The sequence below is a fragment of the Aphelocoma coerulescens genome, chromosome 2, assembly GCF_041296385.1.
Source record: "Aphelocoma coerulescens isolate FSJ_1873_10779 chromosome 2, UR_Acoe_1.0, whole genome shotgun sequence".
NCBI classification, from domain to species: Eukaryota; Metazoa; Chordata; class Aves; order Passeriformes; family Corvidae; genus Aphelocoma; species Aphelocoma coerulescens.
Genome location: NC_091015.1, coordinates 132016476 through 132034605, shown reverse-complemented (window position 1 = coordinate 132034605; position 18130 = coordinate 132016476). Strand labels below are relative to the sequence as shown.

Here is an 18130-nt window from a genome sequence, read left to right as displayed (position 1 = left end):
TGAGGAGAAAAGTCTCAAGTTTGAGTTAGGACCTAAAAACTGTGCTAGTTGATTCATTGGTACCATGTCCGTGTCACTGAACTCTTTCTTCCTGCTTATCTTCCTTCATCTGTTTCCTTACAGTGTTTGCATTGTATCTGAGAATCTCCTTAGTTGTCAGGTCTGGGGTTCCTGGGTCAGTATTTATTTTTGACTCACCTTAAAACCTAAGTGTGTATTGTAGCATTCTCATTCTGTATTCCCTGTTTTCAGATTTCCAGTCCTTAAGTCATCCTCACTTCCCCTCCTGTCAAATATGTGTTAGGGACTTGACTGACCTATTTGTGGTCAAAAAAATGCCTTACAAGAACTCTTGAATATCCCAGAATAAATGTCTCAGTTACACAAGGTATAGTTTAAAAGGAAGTATCTGGTCTGAGTGTAAGAATCTAATTTGTAGAATGAATGAATTAATTGGGCCTGAACGAACAGTAGCATTCAGAAGTGTGGTTAAAAATCTGTTTTGCACATTGGTGAGGCTCAAACCTCTGTGTTACAGTCTCACTAATTTTCCAGTCATCCATTAAGTTCCCAGAGAGATAGGATGTATATTTATAACTAAAACCATGAAAAAATGTGTATGTGATAAAAAGGAAGGTTTGGGGGTTTTTTTGCACAATGTGAAGAGGGAAAAAAGGGTTCAAAATAAAATTTATAAAACAGGGAACGACATGTAAATGCTGTCATAAATTATTGTCTCTGTGTGTGCACACTCAGTAAGTGTGATGTTGATGTAATGCAAAAAATGCAGTCTGTGCTTCCAGTCTATACTTTTCACCCTTTCCTTGTTGTGAGTACTCTTTAACATATTTAATGGTTCTCCATAACAAGATCTTTAAACCCATTAACCCATCAGCAATTTGCTTTTACAGGTTAATATACTTACAAATTATTTTGTAATAGAATATCCTCATTAAAGGGCAGATTTATTAACAATTCCCCCTCCACAGCTCCCCGTTTTTTTCTTTGAAACTTGAAGACATACCTACTTTAGTGCTTTTACAGTGACCAATTAGTTTGGCAAAAGGAGTGCTTTGCCTTGTGCTTGAACTTGTAACCTTTTGAGTGTCTCCAGGGGTATATCACACCACAGACATTATAATAACTGAGACACTGTATGGTTGTTCAGGTTCTGAATATTTAATGCAGAGCTAAATGGGGTGAAGATCCAGAACCAGCTAGATGATATCACCTTGTAGGATTCATGGTTCTCTTCTGGAGAGCTGTATTTACGATGCCAACAGTATTTGCTCAGATCTGCTTCTTACAGCTGTTCGTTTCCCAGGGTCAGACTTGTTGTGCTCATCATCTATGAAACAGAACACATGACTTTTTTCCATGTATGCATTTGACAATATAACCACAGAATCACAGAATCAGCCAAGTTGGAAGGGACCACAGTGGGTCACCTGGTACAACCTCCCTGCTCAAGCAGGGTCATCCCAGGACACATGGCACAGGTGTCCAGGTGGTTCTTAAGTATCTCCAGTGATGGAGACCCCACAGCCTTCCTGGGCAATCTGTTCTGTTGCTCATCTGCACAGTGAAGAAATTCTTAATGTTCAGGTGGAACTTCTGTGCATCAGTTGCTGCTCATTGCCTCTTGTCCTTTTACTTGTCACCTACTTTTTATATACTTAGGCACATTAATGAGGTCCCCTCTCAGTCACTGGGCCTGCTCCAGGAGCTCCATATCTGTCTTGTACTGTGGAGCCCAGAACTGCACACAATCAACTGTGGCCTCACCAGGGCTGAGTAGCAGACTACTAATTCAAATTTTGAAAATGCAGCCATCCTTCTTGTATTATTTCTTTTCCAAACCAAGATCAGAGATACAGATTCTGTATAAGCTGTGGTTCAGCTATGGGTATGAGCTTGTCCTTTGTCTGCAAAGTCTGAATACATTGCTGAGGTCTTCTAAGCCAAGGTGATCAGGGACAAACCATGTTGCAAATGTGTTCCACTCCTCTCAGGAAGACAGAAGTAGCTGTCTATATTTAAAAATGAAACACCTTAAATGATTTCTTAGTGGGGTTCAGATACCTAAAAATATTCTTTATCACTAACTTTGGGCTGAACTAGACCAGTATGTCAGAGCAAAAAACATGTATGTGATTAAGTACTAACATGATCTATGCTCCATCTGCTTCAAAAAAGAATAAAGCAATACTTAGTAATGTTATACAATTATCTTTCACCTCCTTTCTGAGGATCTTGTCATCACAGTTATTTGGGGCTAGACAGCATTATTGTCCATAGCCCACTGATGAGAGGAATGAGGCATGGATTGAGATTTTAAAGATGCTGTTAAAGGAAGTGAATGGGTTCTGAACTAGCATGGGGCCCAGCTGTGCAGTCACAGTTAGATACCACAGGACCCATGTCTGATCCATTGCCAGTCCATGGCAATCCCATACATTGGATCAGATAATGGGCACTGGCCTCCGCATCCTAACATTTATTAGTTTGCTGTTTTATTATTGTAACCTGCAGACCATCTCAGTTAATTCTCAAGAAGGACCAACACAATGGGAAGAGAACCACTATCTAAACAAGTAGGAGCTAATGAGGCTGTGTGATGCTCCATGCAGCTCTGGGGCAGGAACCTGCTTGTAGACCATCTCAGCAGGTGCCCCTCTTGTGTAAGATCAGCTAGGCTGCTTCTGGGCTGCAGCTGGATTGTTTGCTACATAATGTACCTAAAGAAAGCAAATCAGGCACAGTTTGCCATGGTATTATTATTTTTTAATGTTTGTGAAGCAGTTAGTAAGCCTTCTCAACCTTAGCACACGAAATATGCTCAGTGGAGCTCTACACCCTCCTAAGTGGTGAGGAGTAACTGGAGACAGAAAAGCTCAGAAGTTACAGGTAGTGGTGAAAGGGATTTGTGGGCCCTTATAGCATTGAATACTCATTCTCAGAAGAGATCACATTTTTAGAAGGTAGAGAAACACAGTTATGAGCACAAAAGTAAGCAGGTTTGTATGGGTTAGTGCACTTGGTTCACTACACAAGCAAATGCATAATTCAGTACCTAATTACCTCTCCTGAAGTGTAGTTATGCAATGCATCCACCCACTTGCTGTAAACCTGAATGAAGATATAAGCTGCATATAGGTTGTTTACATTGCAAATCTCTGCCTCTTTTAGAAAACCCAACTTTTACTCGCTTCATATGAGCAGCTCAGAGGATTTTAAGAATTCATCTTAACAGAAAACAGATGGTTTCAGAAAGCTGAAATGAAGAAAGAAAAGGAAGAAGTTGAACATCAAAACTAAAATGTATAACATTAAGTGAAAGCTACCACGGTAGATTTTTTTGGTTTTGAAGACAGGGGATTACACCAATTAGTTTTGTGTCCTGTTATGCAAGTAAAAAGAAAGTGCTAAAGATGTTTTTAAAGAGATGACTTTATTTTTTTTTTTAACTGGGAAATGCTCGACAATAAATTGCAGAGGTTGGTGTTCCTTCTTTGGTTGTCTATCTCATTAGGAGATGGTGTCTGGTGGCTATACCTATCTTGTACCTAGCACGACCACTTGCAAAACCCCATGTTTCCTCACTGTGCAGGACCATGGGGACTCTTGTCTTAGTGCTAAGGTGAAAGAGGCCTTTACCTCCCAGACGAGGGAATGCGAAATTCTCCACTGTCAGCAAGACAGCTGTGTCTTCCTGCTCAGTTCAACCTCCATCTCCAAAGATATGTCCTGCCTCTATGAGACTCTGTGGATTAAAGAACTTCAAAAGGACACTTAACAGTCCTACTGCGAAAATCAACAGACTGTTTTAAATTATCAGGAAGAGTAATTTTCTCTTTCAGCATCAATATTTCCTTATTAAAAGGAGAGGACAAGATTTAAATATAGCATAAAACTTCCAATACTGTGTAGTATTTCTTGGAGGACTGTGTTTGCTATGTTTATTTGCCTCAGGGGTAACACTTTTTTATGTACATTGTGAGGCTCAATAGTCTGGCAGCGGTAGCGCTCAGAGTGCTTTTCTTGATACTGTGCATCTGTCTCTGTTATGGTATCTATAGCAAAGTTGGTAAGGAAGAAATAGATATTGAAGATGTCTCTGGACTCAGTTTTTCAGTGTTGCTGTAGTTAGGTTTTTCAAATGGTCATGATTAATTTTTCTGTAAGGGAAAATACCAACCTTTTTTCTTGTGGCTATTCTTAAAGAAAGAGTGATGAAAAATTCCCAGAGCAAGTCTTGCTGTAAATACTGTGAGGATTAATTACTGCCTATTGCTTCTACATGCACAAATAATCTTTTGGGGCTTGTTTGGGAAGGATCACGTGTGCTTTATTAATGATCAATATTTGGTCAACAAGACACTTTTTATTATTTGAAACTTTTTTTTTTCTATTATGAACTGTTGGTCTCATCTTAAGAACCAGAGGTAATTAATACGAGTATAGTCCGTATTGTTCATATTTGACCATGTCACTACTGTCATTATGTTTTTTACACTGAAAGTTCATCCTTAAGTAAATGATATAAGAATGATGGGTGTATCGTCTCCTTTCCACCTTCGTTTCTACAGGGACTGACTTCCAGTGGCTACATGAGGCTGCCGCTGTCGCCTGTGCTGTGTGGACTTCCTGAGCAGAGCCTCAGCTTCCCAGTAGAAAAAGATTTCAAACCAGGGCACTATAAATTGCAGTGATGAGAGAATATTCAAATGCCCAGATAGGGGGATTGATTGTGAAAGAAAGCTTTTGTTCTTTAAACTTCACTCATGAGCAGGTGATTCCATTTTAAAAATACTCCACTCCAGAGATATTTCTTTTTGTTCATCCTCAGAAAGTTGATGTCACAAACCACAAGCATTAGGCAGTTGTAGCAGAAGCCCCATTAGTGTGCATCTCCATAAAAATGTAGCTATTGATTATTATTACTGGGGAATAATATATATCTGTACGTATTCTCTATGTCTTTGTGTGCTGTATAGAGGGAGAGACTCAGAAAAGGGCTAGCTATCCACATGGCTTATTAAGACCTATGCCTTCTGTTGCTTTTCTTCTTCACAGGATGGCTAGAGATATAAATAAGAAAAGAAAATTATTTCCTCAGTGGAATTTTTGTTCAGATTCTCCACTAATCTATTTATATGCCTGTTCAGAGTTTTTTACCTATAGCCAGTTTCTGAAGATGGCAACTTGCTTCAAAGGCTAATGAAAATTTGGACTGGAATGTTTCCAGGTTGGAAAGTCACTTTCTGGTGACTACAGAAAGTCATAGCATTACTGAAGAATGTAAAGCATGGTATGTTAGTCTTGCATTAGCACAGGGCTGTACCTAGTGAATATATAGGTTTTCAATGGCAAGAGCAATGGCTTAATCATGCATTAAGTCTTTGGCTCTTCGTAGCACTTAAGAGTGGGTCTGGGTAAGTTCTCACTGAAATCACTGCTACAATCAGTGTCAAAGTTGGACAGCCTGATCCTTAGGTCCTGTTTGTGCAATTATGTGGTTAGTTTGTGCTCTGGATGCTTTCCTATCCTTGAGTGCCCACATGGAGAACTGAACAGGAATAATCATTCTGTTTAGAGTTCACAGCCTAATTTGTTCATATTGACTGTGCACAGACAAGTTCTGAAAGCTTTTGAAAACAGCAGCAGTTAGCACTAGCTTATGCTGGGGTCAGTGCTGGCCCCATCTAGCCCAAGAGAAACAGTGATAACTTCATTTTCTGGAATGCCATTCATCCCCAGAGTCCAAGGGTAAAATCCTCTCTGGACTGAACTCCTTCTTCTTGCACTTTGAAGCAGTTTGTGTCCTTGGATTTGCCAGGAGAGGAGCATTTCCTTTGTTCTTTTTATTCCTCATTGTGGGTCATGTTTGCTTGTGGTTAGCGTAAATAATACAGAGAACTTTTCCCAAGATTCATGTGACTGCATGCACAATTCGGGGAGGGGAGCACTTCTAAAGCATGGCTCATCTCATTTTAAGTAAGTCTAAAACAGATTAGACAAATTGTAACTCAAAAGGAGATGGCTAATCCAGATGTGTCCTTGTGTGTCTCTGCCAGAACTGGCCACATGTATATAGCCAGGACTTTGTTTTTCTTGCTGCTGTTAAAAACTGATAGCACATGTGCACAGTGTTTCAAACTGAATTAAATTTATCCTGGAAATTTGGTATCCAATGAATTTTGCAAACACTTTTGTGTTTTCTAAGCTCTCCTGAGGATAAAACTCATTTTGTGTGAATGTCCCAAGTACAATTGCTTCTTGATTTGTAACAGCTGCTGCAAAAAAGGAGTCTTTTACATTAGCAATTCTGGGCAGACACTCAGATTTTAAACTCTGGGTTACTCTATTCTTTCTCCTTGACTTTCTCAAGGGACCAGTGAAGAAAAAAAGAAAAAAAAAAAAAAAAAAGAAAAAGATCTGGATGCATGTAACATGTTGTGCAAACCAACAGGCTTTGAGCTTTTTGGAGAGATGCAACAAGTACATGGAGATTGGAAATCTAATTTGGACACATGATGTTATGAGACAGTTTAAATGAGGAAAGAAATGTAAAATTTCATTTAAAATTTTACTGGTGCAAATATTGTTTTTTTTTTAAAAAAGTTTCTTAGATGGTCAGTAGAGGGCAGGCATATTTTATTTCTGAAGAACCTTTGCCCACTACTATGTGCAAAGAATATTTGTTCTATCTTCAGATTTGAGGACCGTAAGTCTACTTTGTCATATCACCATGATATAAATCAGCAGTAGTAATTTAAAAAGACATTGTCAGCCCCTTTGAGGAGCTAAATGTCCATTTTAAAGCAATTGGAGGATATGAGTTATGACTACAGGCATTTAATTTCTGTGTTTAGATTGTAAAAACCATGGCATAAAAAACCTGAAATATTGCCTCTACCAAGTACTAGATAAGAATCATTTCTCTGCTGAATTCTGTAAAATGCAGTAGTTCTTTCTGATGTGAACTACTATATCACTAATGGTGTGGAAACACACTCTTGAAAGTCACGATTGTTTAAATCTTCATCTCGGTAACAGAGATTCTTCTTGAAGATCTGACTAGCCAAGCGACTTTAAACCTAAAGGAGCAATGCCTCTTTTAATTTCTACCTGCCTTCCTCTGTAATTGAAACAGTGTTTGTATTTCAGCTGGACAGAATACCTAACAGGTTCTGAGTACAGGGTAAAATCAGTGTCATATCTGATTAACTCAACAGAAAAAATTAAAGTGGATTTAAAGAAGCATTTATTCTGAATGAGCTCATTCTTCCCCAAGTACATTTTAGCCCTGAAACAAAATGTAGACAGGGTCTTTTCCAGAAACACATTAATATAAACACATCTCTAATATTGTTATGATATACCACTTTTAAAATCTTGCTATGAGATTTATTCTTAAAGAGAATGAATGATAAAAAAATACATGTCGATTCTGTAAAAGACTAGAAATCTTTTGTTAGTCTGTGTGTAAGTGTGCATACTCATATATGAACTCTTATTTATGTTTATAATCAAACTTGCTACACTGAAGCTACACATGTAAGTAGCCGTAACATGAGACAAGGGTCGTGTCATCTACCATTTCTTTCTGTGATTTGACAGTTTCATTTTTTTCTGGCAAGGTTGATGTTCACATAGACAACTTTAATTAGGGTCAAAAATAGTTTCAAGATTTGTCCCAAAATATGCGGTTTGCATTCACTTTGTCCTCTCTGTATCCATCAACAGTCTTTGTTAGATTTCAGAACTATTCCAGCTAGAAGAAGTGAATGCTCTGAAAGATGTTAGCCACCAGCTCCAACTTCATAAGCTTTGGAATTCTGAGTTTGGGTGCTATGTTGCCTTCGTTATGAGCAAGATGTGTGTGACTGAGATGCCGAGGCCCTTGAATCGCACCTGCAACTGAAAATGGAACCAAGTTTGTGGGATTACTTTTTGTTCTTTTTAAAGAAAAGCTGTGGCCTTACAGGCAAGGAGCTGAATTTTTATGCTACTCATGCCTTCCAGATGGTCTCTGGGATTAGTTTCAATTTTTCGTTCTAGAAATTAATGGAGGTCCATATTTTTGTGCAATCCAGCTAGATACTGAGATGATGAATCTCTGTAAGAAATGAAAGCTGATTGAAGAGATGCAAATGTTAGAACCCTCAAATGATTTCAATCAAAATTGGACTTGCTATCATGTGGGTACATGTTACTAAATTAACTTCAATTTTATCTACTTGTGTCTTCATTGAAGTCATCTAGGCAGATGGAAGAACTGGCCATATGCGGCCTATATCATATACAAAATTTGGAGGATATACTTTATTCTAATCTTGCACTTAACTCCTAAATGATCTAGTGTTATGTTTCCTATGAAAAACTAAGTATAAAATCTGAACCTTCTGCTTCATGCTTTTAGGTGACTGGATTTCACAGCACTCAGACTGGATAGAAAATCTAAAAATTCATTATGTATTGTTCTGTAACAGGGCTGACACTGCATCAAAATATTTGTAGACATATGGGTCTTAATTTAAAAAATGTTTTTTCTGTCTATAATGAAATAACCTTCATCAAGCCAGCAAATAACTTTCAAGTTTTAATGCATAAGCTTTCAAAAATGACTTTTTCCTTCAAATGTTTTGCCTTTGACTTGAGACAGTGAAACTACTGTAGTGTAAATTTCAAGATTACTTGCACTGACAACGTCAACTTGAAACCTAGTAATTTCATGAAAAAATAGAGCAAGTAGTTACAGGAAATATTTCTATTTCTATGTTACCTTGCCAGTTTCTGTAGTTCTACTGTTACATTTTCCTCTTTAATGACTTCTATACCCTGTGTTGGACTGCAAAGCTGTCATAAAAGCAGTGGAAAATCCATTTATGCAGTTTAGCAATGAGACAGACTTTAAACAAAATGATACTTTTATGCACAAATTATTAAGTGAATTTCTTACATTAATTTTTTTTCACAAAGTAAACAGAGATTAGAGAACCAAATTTTTTTTATTAGTGTTGCCTATAAATGCAAACCTATTTATTATTACATTAGTGCTGAGCATGGTAAAAGCTGGAAATAATTTCTCCTGCAAGAAACTGCATCTTGAAAACAAGACAAACAGATGGCCATAGAGGAAACAGAGAAGAACAGGAATGGGCTGCTCTACAGAACGTCAAAGATTTTCATCAAGGAGTACTGGAACAAGGTCTTGGTCTTACTGGATGTTTCAGTACCACCTTGAAAAAACTAGAACTGCTTTTCTAGCTTATCTGGGTTTTTTTAAGACTGAGGACTCTGGTACATGTAGGCTGCCATGTATCATAGGCTAACTGTCTACCATATCCTCCTTAGAAATGGTATGTGGACCACCTGGGGTCTCCAGCAGTTGCAAAATCACTCATCTAAATAGGGCTGAGGAACAGCTGTGACCAGAGTCAAGTGGGAGCTGTCCTTCAGGGTATGGAGGCTTCTGATGAAGCCATGTTCAGTGCTGTGTGTTCTTTTGCTTGGTCTTCTCTGTCTACACTCACTTGTCTTCAGAGGTGCTGACATGGCTGTTTCCATGGCCGTGCCTGCATTACTCCTCTGTGATGTCCTGTAACCTCTGCAATGCAAAGGGTGAGACATGTTGTAGCAGACATTAATGGAAACAGCAGTGTGGGAAGCTGAATTGAGGTAACCCAGACATGGCTGCAAAACGATGTTCAACACTTTGTTTAATACCTGTATAAAAACCTGTGTGGTTAAAAAGACTTATGGAAGGGAACTAAGAAATAGTTCCTATACAGTAAGACAGGAAAAAAAAAAAGTATGGTGGGGGATGAGAGAGGAGGAATGTGGGGGAGGATGGATGAGTTGAAAACTGAGAGGAGTAAATAGGAAAAAAAGTAAGAGGAAGGCTGAAAAGAAGGGATAGAAAGGAGGAAGAAAAGAATTTCTTGTTTATCTCTTGCATAAAAATACGCGCATGAGAAAGAGCTCACTTAAATATTAGGAAAATATAAAGAATTGGGAAAGATGACCAGGGAAACATTAAACTGGAAGTAAAACAGAGAGGGAAAGGGCTTTCTTGTTTGGGTTTTGTTTTGTTTTGTGATTTTTTTTTTTCTTTTTTTTTTTTTTTTTTTTTGGCAACAGGATGCTCCCAGATTGCTTCTCCCCCACCCCCCCCTTTTTTTTTTTCTGGCTAAATATCTCCTGATTTCACAACATATTCTCATTCTCTAAACTGAGGTGGGATTTATGACTTTCCCATAATATTTATTACTCTTATTGCAGTACCACTCAAAGTCTCAAACAAGGTCAAGACCTTTCTGGGAAAGAGGCTATGAAAACAAAGAAAGATGGTAAATTTTGTGTTCTGAAGCCTTATTCAAAGGCTGTTACAAGCAGTGTGAAGACTCCTTTTAATGTCACTGAGTGGATAGCATTTTAAACATGCTAGAAAACTAAGTATGTGTCTGCATATTGCAATAATATGTCACTAGGAGATGTAAAGCCAGCTCTGCAAGTCTGAGCAGCAGAAGTCTGAGGTAATTTATCCCAAGATGCAAGACCAAGTCCTGGCCTTATTGGAGAAAGTGAGAATAGGATTTTAGCCCTTCACCTTCTCGGACAGGAATTAGATTAAATGATTCTTCTAGATCTAAATGATGATTGCACTGTAGCAATGTAGTGTAATTAGTGTTTAACTGCAAGAGGGTCCTACTGTTGAAGTTGGCCAGATTTTGTTGGTTTGATCTTAAGCTGTAAGTTGTATTTAATGTAAACACAAGCAGCATGGCAGGGCTGAAGAAAGTCAGGCTTGTCATTAATTCCCTGGATACTCCTTTTTCCAGTTGCCAAGTCCAGTTTAGCCCTGGTTTGATCCCCCAGAGAAATGTTAGAACAATTCATAAGCACCTAGACAATAATCAGGTGATAAAAAACAGCCAGCATGAATTTGTCAAGAACAAATTGTGTCAAACCAATCTCATTTCCTTCTTTGACAGAGTAACTGGCCTAGTGGATAACAGAGAACTAGGAGATGTGATGTATCTTGACTTAAGTGAGGCTTTTGACACTGTCCAACATGACATTCTTATAAGCAAGCTTGAAAAATATGGCCTAGATGAAATCGCCATAAGTGGCTGCAAAGCAGTTGAAGAGTGTTCTCATAGAGAAGTTATTGGTGGTGCCCTTCCCGGCTGCAGCAGGGGCAGCTCACCTGGCTTTGCTGAACGGGCTCTTCCACAGAAAGTTCTGCTCTCTAGTCCATCTAATCCATCATTCAGAATGCTAATTCTTTTTTTGCATAGAGTCGGACACGGGCAGGTGGGGAGGTTGGCAACACTTTGGAGTAATGAATTGGTTCAGAAGTGTCTATATAAAAATCGACTAGGTGAATTTTTAGTAAAGAAGGACAAAATACTACCCACAATACAGTAAATGCACAAAGACAAAAAGTAGAAGTAATTGGAAGGCAGAAAAGTGTCTGGGGCTTTAGGAGATCACAAGTGAAATACAACTCACAAAGGACACGCTACTGCAAATAAAGCACCTCTTTTTTCGGGATTCTTTAACAGGAGTGTCATGTGTAAGACATGGGAAGTAATTATTTTGCACCATATGGTGCTGGTGAGGCCTCAGCTGGAGTATTGAATCCAGTTTTGGGGACTGCATATAAAGAAAGATGTAGATAAATTGGAGAGTTTCCAAAAGAAATCATGAGGAAATCAAGAATTTTAAAAGTATGCTTTAAAATGAAAGGAGTTCAAGGAGTTAGTTTTGTGTAGAATGTTTATGCCCCTTGCTCCTTTTTATGCAGCAGAGGGGTTGAACATTGAACAATCTCCTAAGGTGTCTGAGAGTTCTGTTTTTGTAGTCTTAATGATAATATTGTCAATCTGAATAACATGCACACCTCAGTAACACTTAGCTGGTGTTAGAGCAGAGGTATGGGAGAAATTCTGAAAGAGGAAGCAGACACTTGAAGTAGCTTCAGAGGGTCTCTTTGTGTAAGTTCAGCAGTAAGGAAGAGTTTATTGGAGAAATACAAACACATGTCCAAAACTGACATCATTAGTAGTGTAGAGAAAAGCTACTTTATACGTGATGACTGTATTTGTGCATGGCCACATGGACTAAATTATCTTAATTTTTACAAGTTGGTCCCATCTCTCATCACTCAGGGATTACCTTCAGTAAAGTTTTCATCACTGGAGATTTCTGATTGGATTCAGAATATCATTTTCCTGAACTGAAAGCAATAGATTAAGCCCAATGTTTTCAGAAAACAAAAAAAATTTAAGAAAAAAATTAGTCCACATTTACAATATCTGGTTATATTTGTCTTTCTATTATGAGTATTTTTTAATTCCAAAATACATTGAGGTATTGGCAAAAAAAGATTGCTGACCCTTTCTTTCTGTTTCTTTGCTTTTCTTTAGAACTCTGTGACACATACTTGCATACAGCTGCCAGAAAGTTCCCAGCATTTGCAAGATTCAGTCCCATGTGCTCCACTGAAAAGCAGAGTTAGAGTGAGCATGACTGTGCAGCAGCTCAGCTTTTTGGACTAATGCAGTGCCAAGTATGGCATTTATCTTTGCTGTGGAAAATTCATGGGGCCCAACAAAATGTTAATAGATCAGTAATAATGAATCTTTTAAAAATGTTAAGTGAGGAATAATAAATAAAACACCATTTTTTTCAGAGAAGCCAAATCCTCCTATGCACCCTCAAGAAGAGTTAGACTTTTCAGCGTGACTTGAAGGAGTTTAAGTTTCCCCAAAGCTGTAGGGATTTGTGGAGCAAATTGGAGCAGTAATGCATCCTGTGAAAGATATCACTGCCCAGACATTCCAGAAGGATAATATTTCCCATTTCTCATCTCTACGTCAGGCTTTGTGGCTGGTGCAGCAGAGGAGCCATTGTCTTTCATGTCCCTCCAGACAAGTGTGGCACAGCCATGTTCAAGGGAGCACAGACCCTCAGCTTTTTAATAGCACAGCTTTTTTGCCTTGGAGGCTGGTGATTTTATTTGGAAATGATGTGATTGTCCATAGGTATGAGCAGAGTCTATATCGTAGTGCATTCTGTGCCTTTCCCAATACAATGTCTCAAAAGCATTTGTTTTTCAGCCTGAAAAAGCCAAGCAAAAAATATCTCTGTTTCTTAGATACACACAAGCAAAAAAAAAAAATGAAAGAAGAAATAGCAGGACCTGGTTTAATGCACAGCAAACCTCAGGCAGCTCAAAGTTAAACTTCCCATTCAATTAGTAATTCATTGCTTTTGTTTGTGGGTATTGCAATATATGTGGTTGGTGAGATTACCCGCTGATTGTCATTTTTCTTAGTGGTGCTGCTATCCCACAGAAGGGATTAAGACTAAAGCTTCCTTTAGTGCTTGCACTTTGCAGTGTTACAGGGCACGGGGAAGTTGTTTTGTGTATGTGCAAGGGGGGCTGCACGTGGGTGCGAATTAATAGAGTTTTTAAATGTATTTTTCATTTTTATTTCCAAGCAATGCTCTATTATCAGCTAGATGATAAAATGTCTTGAATAGTTGACTCTAGGGCTTTCACTAAACTGCCCATGAATGCTGAAACCATCTGTTTTTCTGGACGTTTGTCAGGGTGAGTGTGGCAGAGGCAGCTGTTTGAAAAGGGACGCTTTGGATGATGAACCAGCCCATTGTCTCTGAGCGATGCGCTTGCATTCAGCAGCTCTACCCAAGCGTACTATAGAGCAATCAAAATCAAACTATTGTTTGTCCCAATCATATTGATCTGAAAAGAAGGTGGTGGGATGACCGCATTGTAGATGCAAATAGTTGTTTAGAGCAGCTGTATGCTGGCCAATATGTACCACAGTAGGAATCCCACATGGAAGCTAGAGGGCTCCCTGCACCCTACTGGGGACAGAGAAAAGATGATGCCAGATTGAACTTCAGTCTACAGCAAAAAGGAAGGATCTGGACTGTTGGTATTGCTAGTAATTTGCTTTTTACAGCAATGGTTGACATTAACCCTGTAGTGCCTTAGTAACTAAAGCCAATTGTTTGGGGTTTTTTTTCTGAAAGCACATTGAGAAGAGAGATTATCAAGAAGATAATTACCTAAAGCTACTGTGATGAAATATAGAAGCAATTGGATTGCTTGGATGTCAACTATCAATTTTTTCTTCTATAAAAATTAATTGCATTTTTGTTGTTATTTTCTATGCGGAATCATTCATGCACTGTTTCAAGTTTTCATAATTTATTTATGATGATGAAAATATAGCAGCTGAATCGAAACATATTGTGGTGTTCGTTTCTGTGTTAAATATAGCTGTCTTATCTCTGCAGAAAGCAGAGGAAAATATGATCTTTAGTGCATGTAATGAAGATTATAGCTTTTAGTTTGGAGTAACTGAGAAAGCTGCACTTCATCCATTAACATTTTAAGCTTTTTAGTTGTCCTTGTCACTTCATTGCATGCATGCTAATATCTCCTCATATAAAATTTAATCTGTCGAACTAAATGAAGGAATTAGTATCTGAAAGACATCTTTCATTAAGCAATTAACGAATCTTTCTAACAAATCTACAAAAGCATATGTGTTTATATTTAATAAGTATTTGTATGATCAGCCAATTACAATACATAGTTACATCTTTTTTGTTTATTTGTGATATTACAAAATTTAAACTTACAATTAAGTTGTGATTATGCTTTAGAAAATGCAATTGTCAACAATTGTAGTTAGGGGACTGCTGTCTTTAAGAATCATATCACAGTCACATAAAGCTTAGTATTAATTTCTTTGTGTAAGAATCTTTTTTCCTGTCTCTTTGTAATTCATGGATGGAAATGATGAGGTAGTAAAGAATCTGCAGAAGGAACACATTCAAGGATATTTCTTTTATAAAATTAACAATGATGTATATGTGCATGTAGGAGGGAAGCAAACAAGAGGATGGCAGCCTGGATGAAAAGATGATCACCTGCACCAGCTGCAACATGTTTCTTTTCACAGCTCTGAGTAGCTTTTCAAATGTACTCCTTTTCAGGCTGCTTCCATAATTTAATGAAAGGACACCCCAGCCTAACTTAAACTATTACTAAACCACTGTCAGCCTCTGTGTAAAAAGTGGAAAACGTGAGTAAAAATAGCGACACTGTCCTTTTGCCCTTGCACCATCATTAACTTATTTGGGGGTCATTTTCTTAGCAGTATCTGTGAATGCTTCCTTCCTGGGCTTCCTTCTTGTTTGAATGAATAGTCTTTAGAAGACTCCATGTGATGTATAAATGTCCAGTTGGTGCAGCACTTTGAATTGTCCATTGACTAATAACTCTAATATGAAGGGGAAAAAAAGCTACTTGATTTCCTTGAATTAGATGGTGCTCCTGTACTAATTGCTGTAGATTTGGCCCACTTTTATAGTTTTTTTTTGTTTTTTTTTTTTTTGGTAAGTGAAGTCTTCAATCACGTAGTTGTTTGAAGAAAAAACCTATGGTAAAGCAGATGAGCAGTAAATTGTACTAACTTCAAGAAGTATCCAGTTTCCTGAGCGAGGACAAAATTCTGCATTACTGATTCATTTTCAGGCACATAAAGTGTATACAAGAGTTCTAAGCACTTCCTTCTACTAAATATTGAAGAATAATATTCTTCAGAAACTTTTACCCTTCTAAGTGCATGTATGTCCATGGCTGTTGGCAGGAAAATTCCACAGAGAGAAACTGGAGGTGAGTAGAAGAAATAAAACCTCAAGTACTTAGAAAAGACTGCATCTGCAGTTATCTCCAGGAAAGAGACCTGTGAGTGAGGTGAGTTAGTGAATGACAGGAAGGCACTTGGGTGTTATAAAAATGAATTTAGCCAGTAGGAAGCCTTGTTTTTCTTTCCAGATGTCCAAGCAACATTAAGACAGACAGTGTAGCATACTTGATTTGACTAATTTGCTTATCTTTTTCATTAGCATTTTGCTACCTGACTGTTTCAGAGTCAGTTCTCCAAGTGTTAAAATAACTCACCAGCTTGACAGCTATCATATATGTCTGGCAGTATTAACAGAGTGCAATCCTTGCCATGAAGTTAGAAAAAAATGTATCAGACACCTACTTGCTGGTTGCCAGAGGACCAAACCTCTGAGCAAGAGAGAGACAGAGGGAATGCTGCACCACCAGCGAAGTTCAGGAATGGTGAGGAGCCAAGACACCTGCTATTTGCACCTCCTGGAAAGGGTGGAGTGGAGGAAGCCTGGAAATCTTTGTTTCCTCTCGGGGACTTCTTTGTCACATCTCTGAAAGTCTGCTCAAAGTTTCACTCCTTGCATCAGACTCAGGGCTGTGTTTGCCTCATCCTGTGTTGTAGAGTCCAAAGTCATCTGCTCAAGGATGCTTTTTAGCTGTGTGCAGTGCACTGCACAAAGTACTGATAAGGCCCATTCCTATGCTGAAAGAGCTGAAAGAGTCCCAGCCTTTCTCAAGCAGTAGATGTTTCCTTCTGCTTTTAATCTTTTGTTTGCTTTCACACAGCTTTCTGGACTTGGGCTTGTATTGCAGTCCTTTTGTTATATGCCTTGAGCAATTAACTCCAGTGCCTACTTTCAATGGTATTCAGTTTTGCCAAATATTGCTGTCATGAAATTACAGCTCAGTTAAATAAATACAGAGATTTTACCAAGTGCAATTCTGGGATCTGCTGTACTTCAGATGGAATTACACAAACAGGTGCTGCAGAATATGAGTGTTTGGTTATAGTCCTCCTAATCAAGAGCAGTATAACTACATAGATAGAAATCAAAGCCTTGGAAAAAATAATACGTCAGTAGTGTGTTGCACTTTAACCTTTTCTCATTACCAGTTTTTGGCAGAAAAACTGTGGAGATGCACTTGGGTACAGTTGTAGGGTTGTGATTTTATGCTGCAGTTACTGAAGGGAATTCACCTGTCGTCTCAGGTTGGATTAGACTCTACTTTGGTCAATCCAATGCCCACATGTCTGCCATGCATTACAATCAAATGGGAACATGGGTTGTAAAAGAGATAGATACAAACAACAATAATGCAGAACTATTAGTACTGTGTGTCTGTGTATTAATATTATTTGGCTGGGTTTTTATTAGGGAAAAAAATGGGAATTTCTTCTTTAGATCACATGAAGACTCAGATTCTCTACATCCTATAGGAGACAGGGAAATAGTCTGATATAAATAATGTTTCTTTGGGATGGGCACACAGAAGTGAAGCTGCTTTGACTTTTTTTCCTCTGAGATTATAGTTTTCATTAGTATAAAAAACTGAATCCACATTTTTTCTTTCCTTTTTATTTTTTTTTTTTTTGTTTTGTTTTTTTTTTGTTGTTTTAGGACATGTTGTTATATCCCTTAAAAAGATTTTTAAGCAGTCTCCTTTTCCTGGTGGAAATTTCTCTTCCCAGAGAAGCATTTTGACAATGATACTGATTAACATCCTTTCACAAGGTGAATAATATGTTAGGCAAAAATGTAGTAGAGTTAGAGAATTTGGCACAAAATTGGAATAAGGACAAAATGTTGTCAGAATTGGGTGCTGGAAGCCATATGCTTCTTTTTTGAAGGTGGGTCACGTTTTTAGCTGTCAGATGGCTAAGAATTCTCACATCGCCCGTGGACTTCAGGCAGAGACAGGTTTTCACCACGGTGGAAAGGCAGACCTGCCTGCTACCCCCAATTTGGCACATGAATTCAAAACTTTTATGACAACGCATCTGATTTATCAAGCCTAATTTGTGACGTGGAAGGACTTCTCTTACAAAGATTTGTTTTCCACCTTTCCTGGCGCAAGCTGTCATTTTGCTACAAATTTTGGAAAATGGGGAAAATTGGGTTTGTTGGTTTTATTTTTCTTCAGAGGATTCAACTTGCAAAGTGAAGTTCTTGAATAGGAATTTCATCTTAATAAGGGCACAAACAAGTTTCTTGACTTGTAGTTCTAAGCATCATTCTTGTGTTTAAGAGAACAGAAAGACGAAGATGAAAAAAGCTAATAAAACCCATAAAATTAGACTTCTCGTCTCAGCCCCAAATAGGCTAAGAGGTAACACCCAGACTTTTTTGCCTACACTTTTATTCTAGCTTAAATAAATCTGCTGGTTTTACTTTCCAG

General features: G+C 38.1%; 1 protein-coding gene across 2 annotated transcripts in view; it reads left to right on the top strand.

Moving 5' to 3' along the window:
- The window catches only part of CYP7B1 (cytochrome P450 family 7 subfamily B member 1), a 125516-nt gene that overhangs the window by 24459 nt on the left and 82927 nt on the right, over nt 1–18130 (top strand). The window contains exon 1 of one of the 2 annotated variants that reach the window (XM_069004857.1): nt 9579–9684. The exons of the other annotated variant lie outside the window; for it this stretch is intronic. Coding sequence (XP_068860958.1) covers nt 9653–9684 — 32 coding nt within the window. The 5' untranslated portion in view covers nt 9579–9652. Of the gene's footprint in view, nt 1–9578; nt 9685–18130 lie in introns of those variants that run through there. 2 annotated transcript variants of the gene reach the window in all.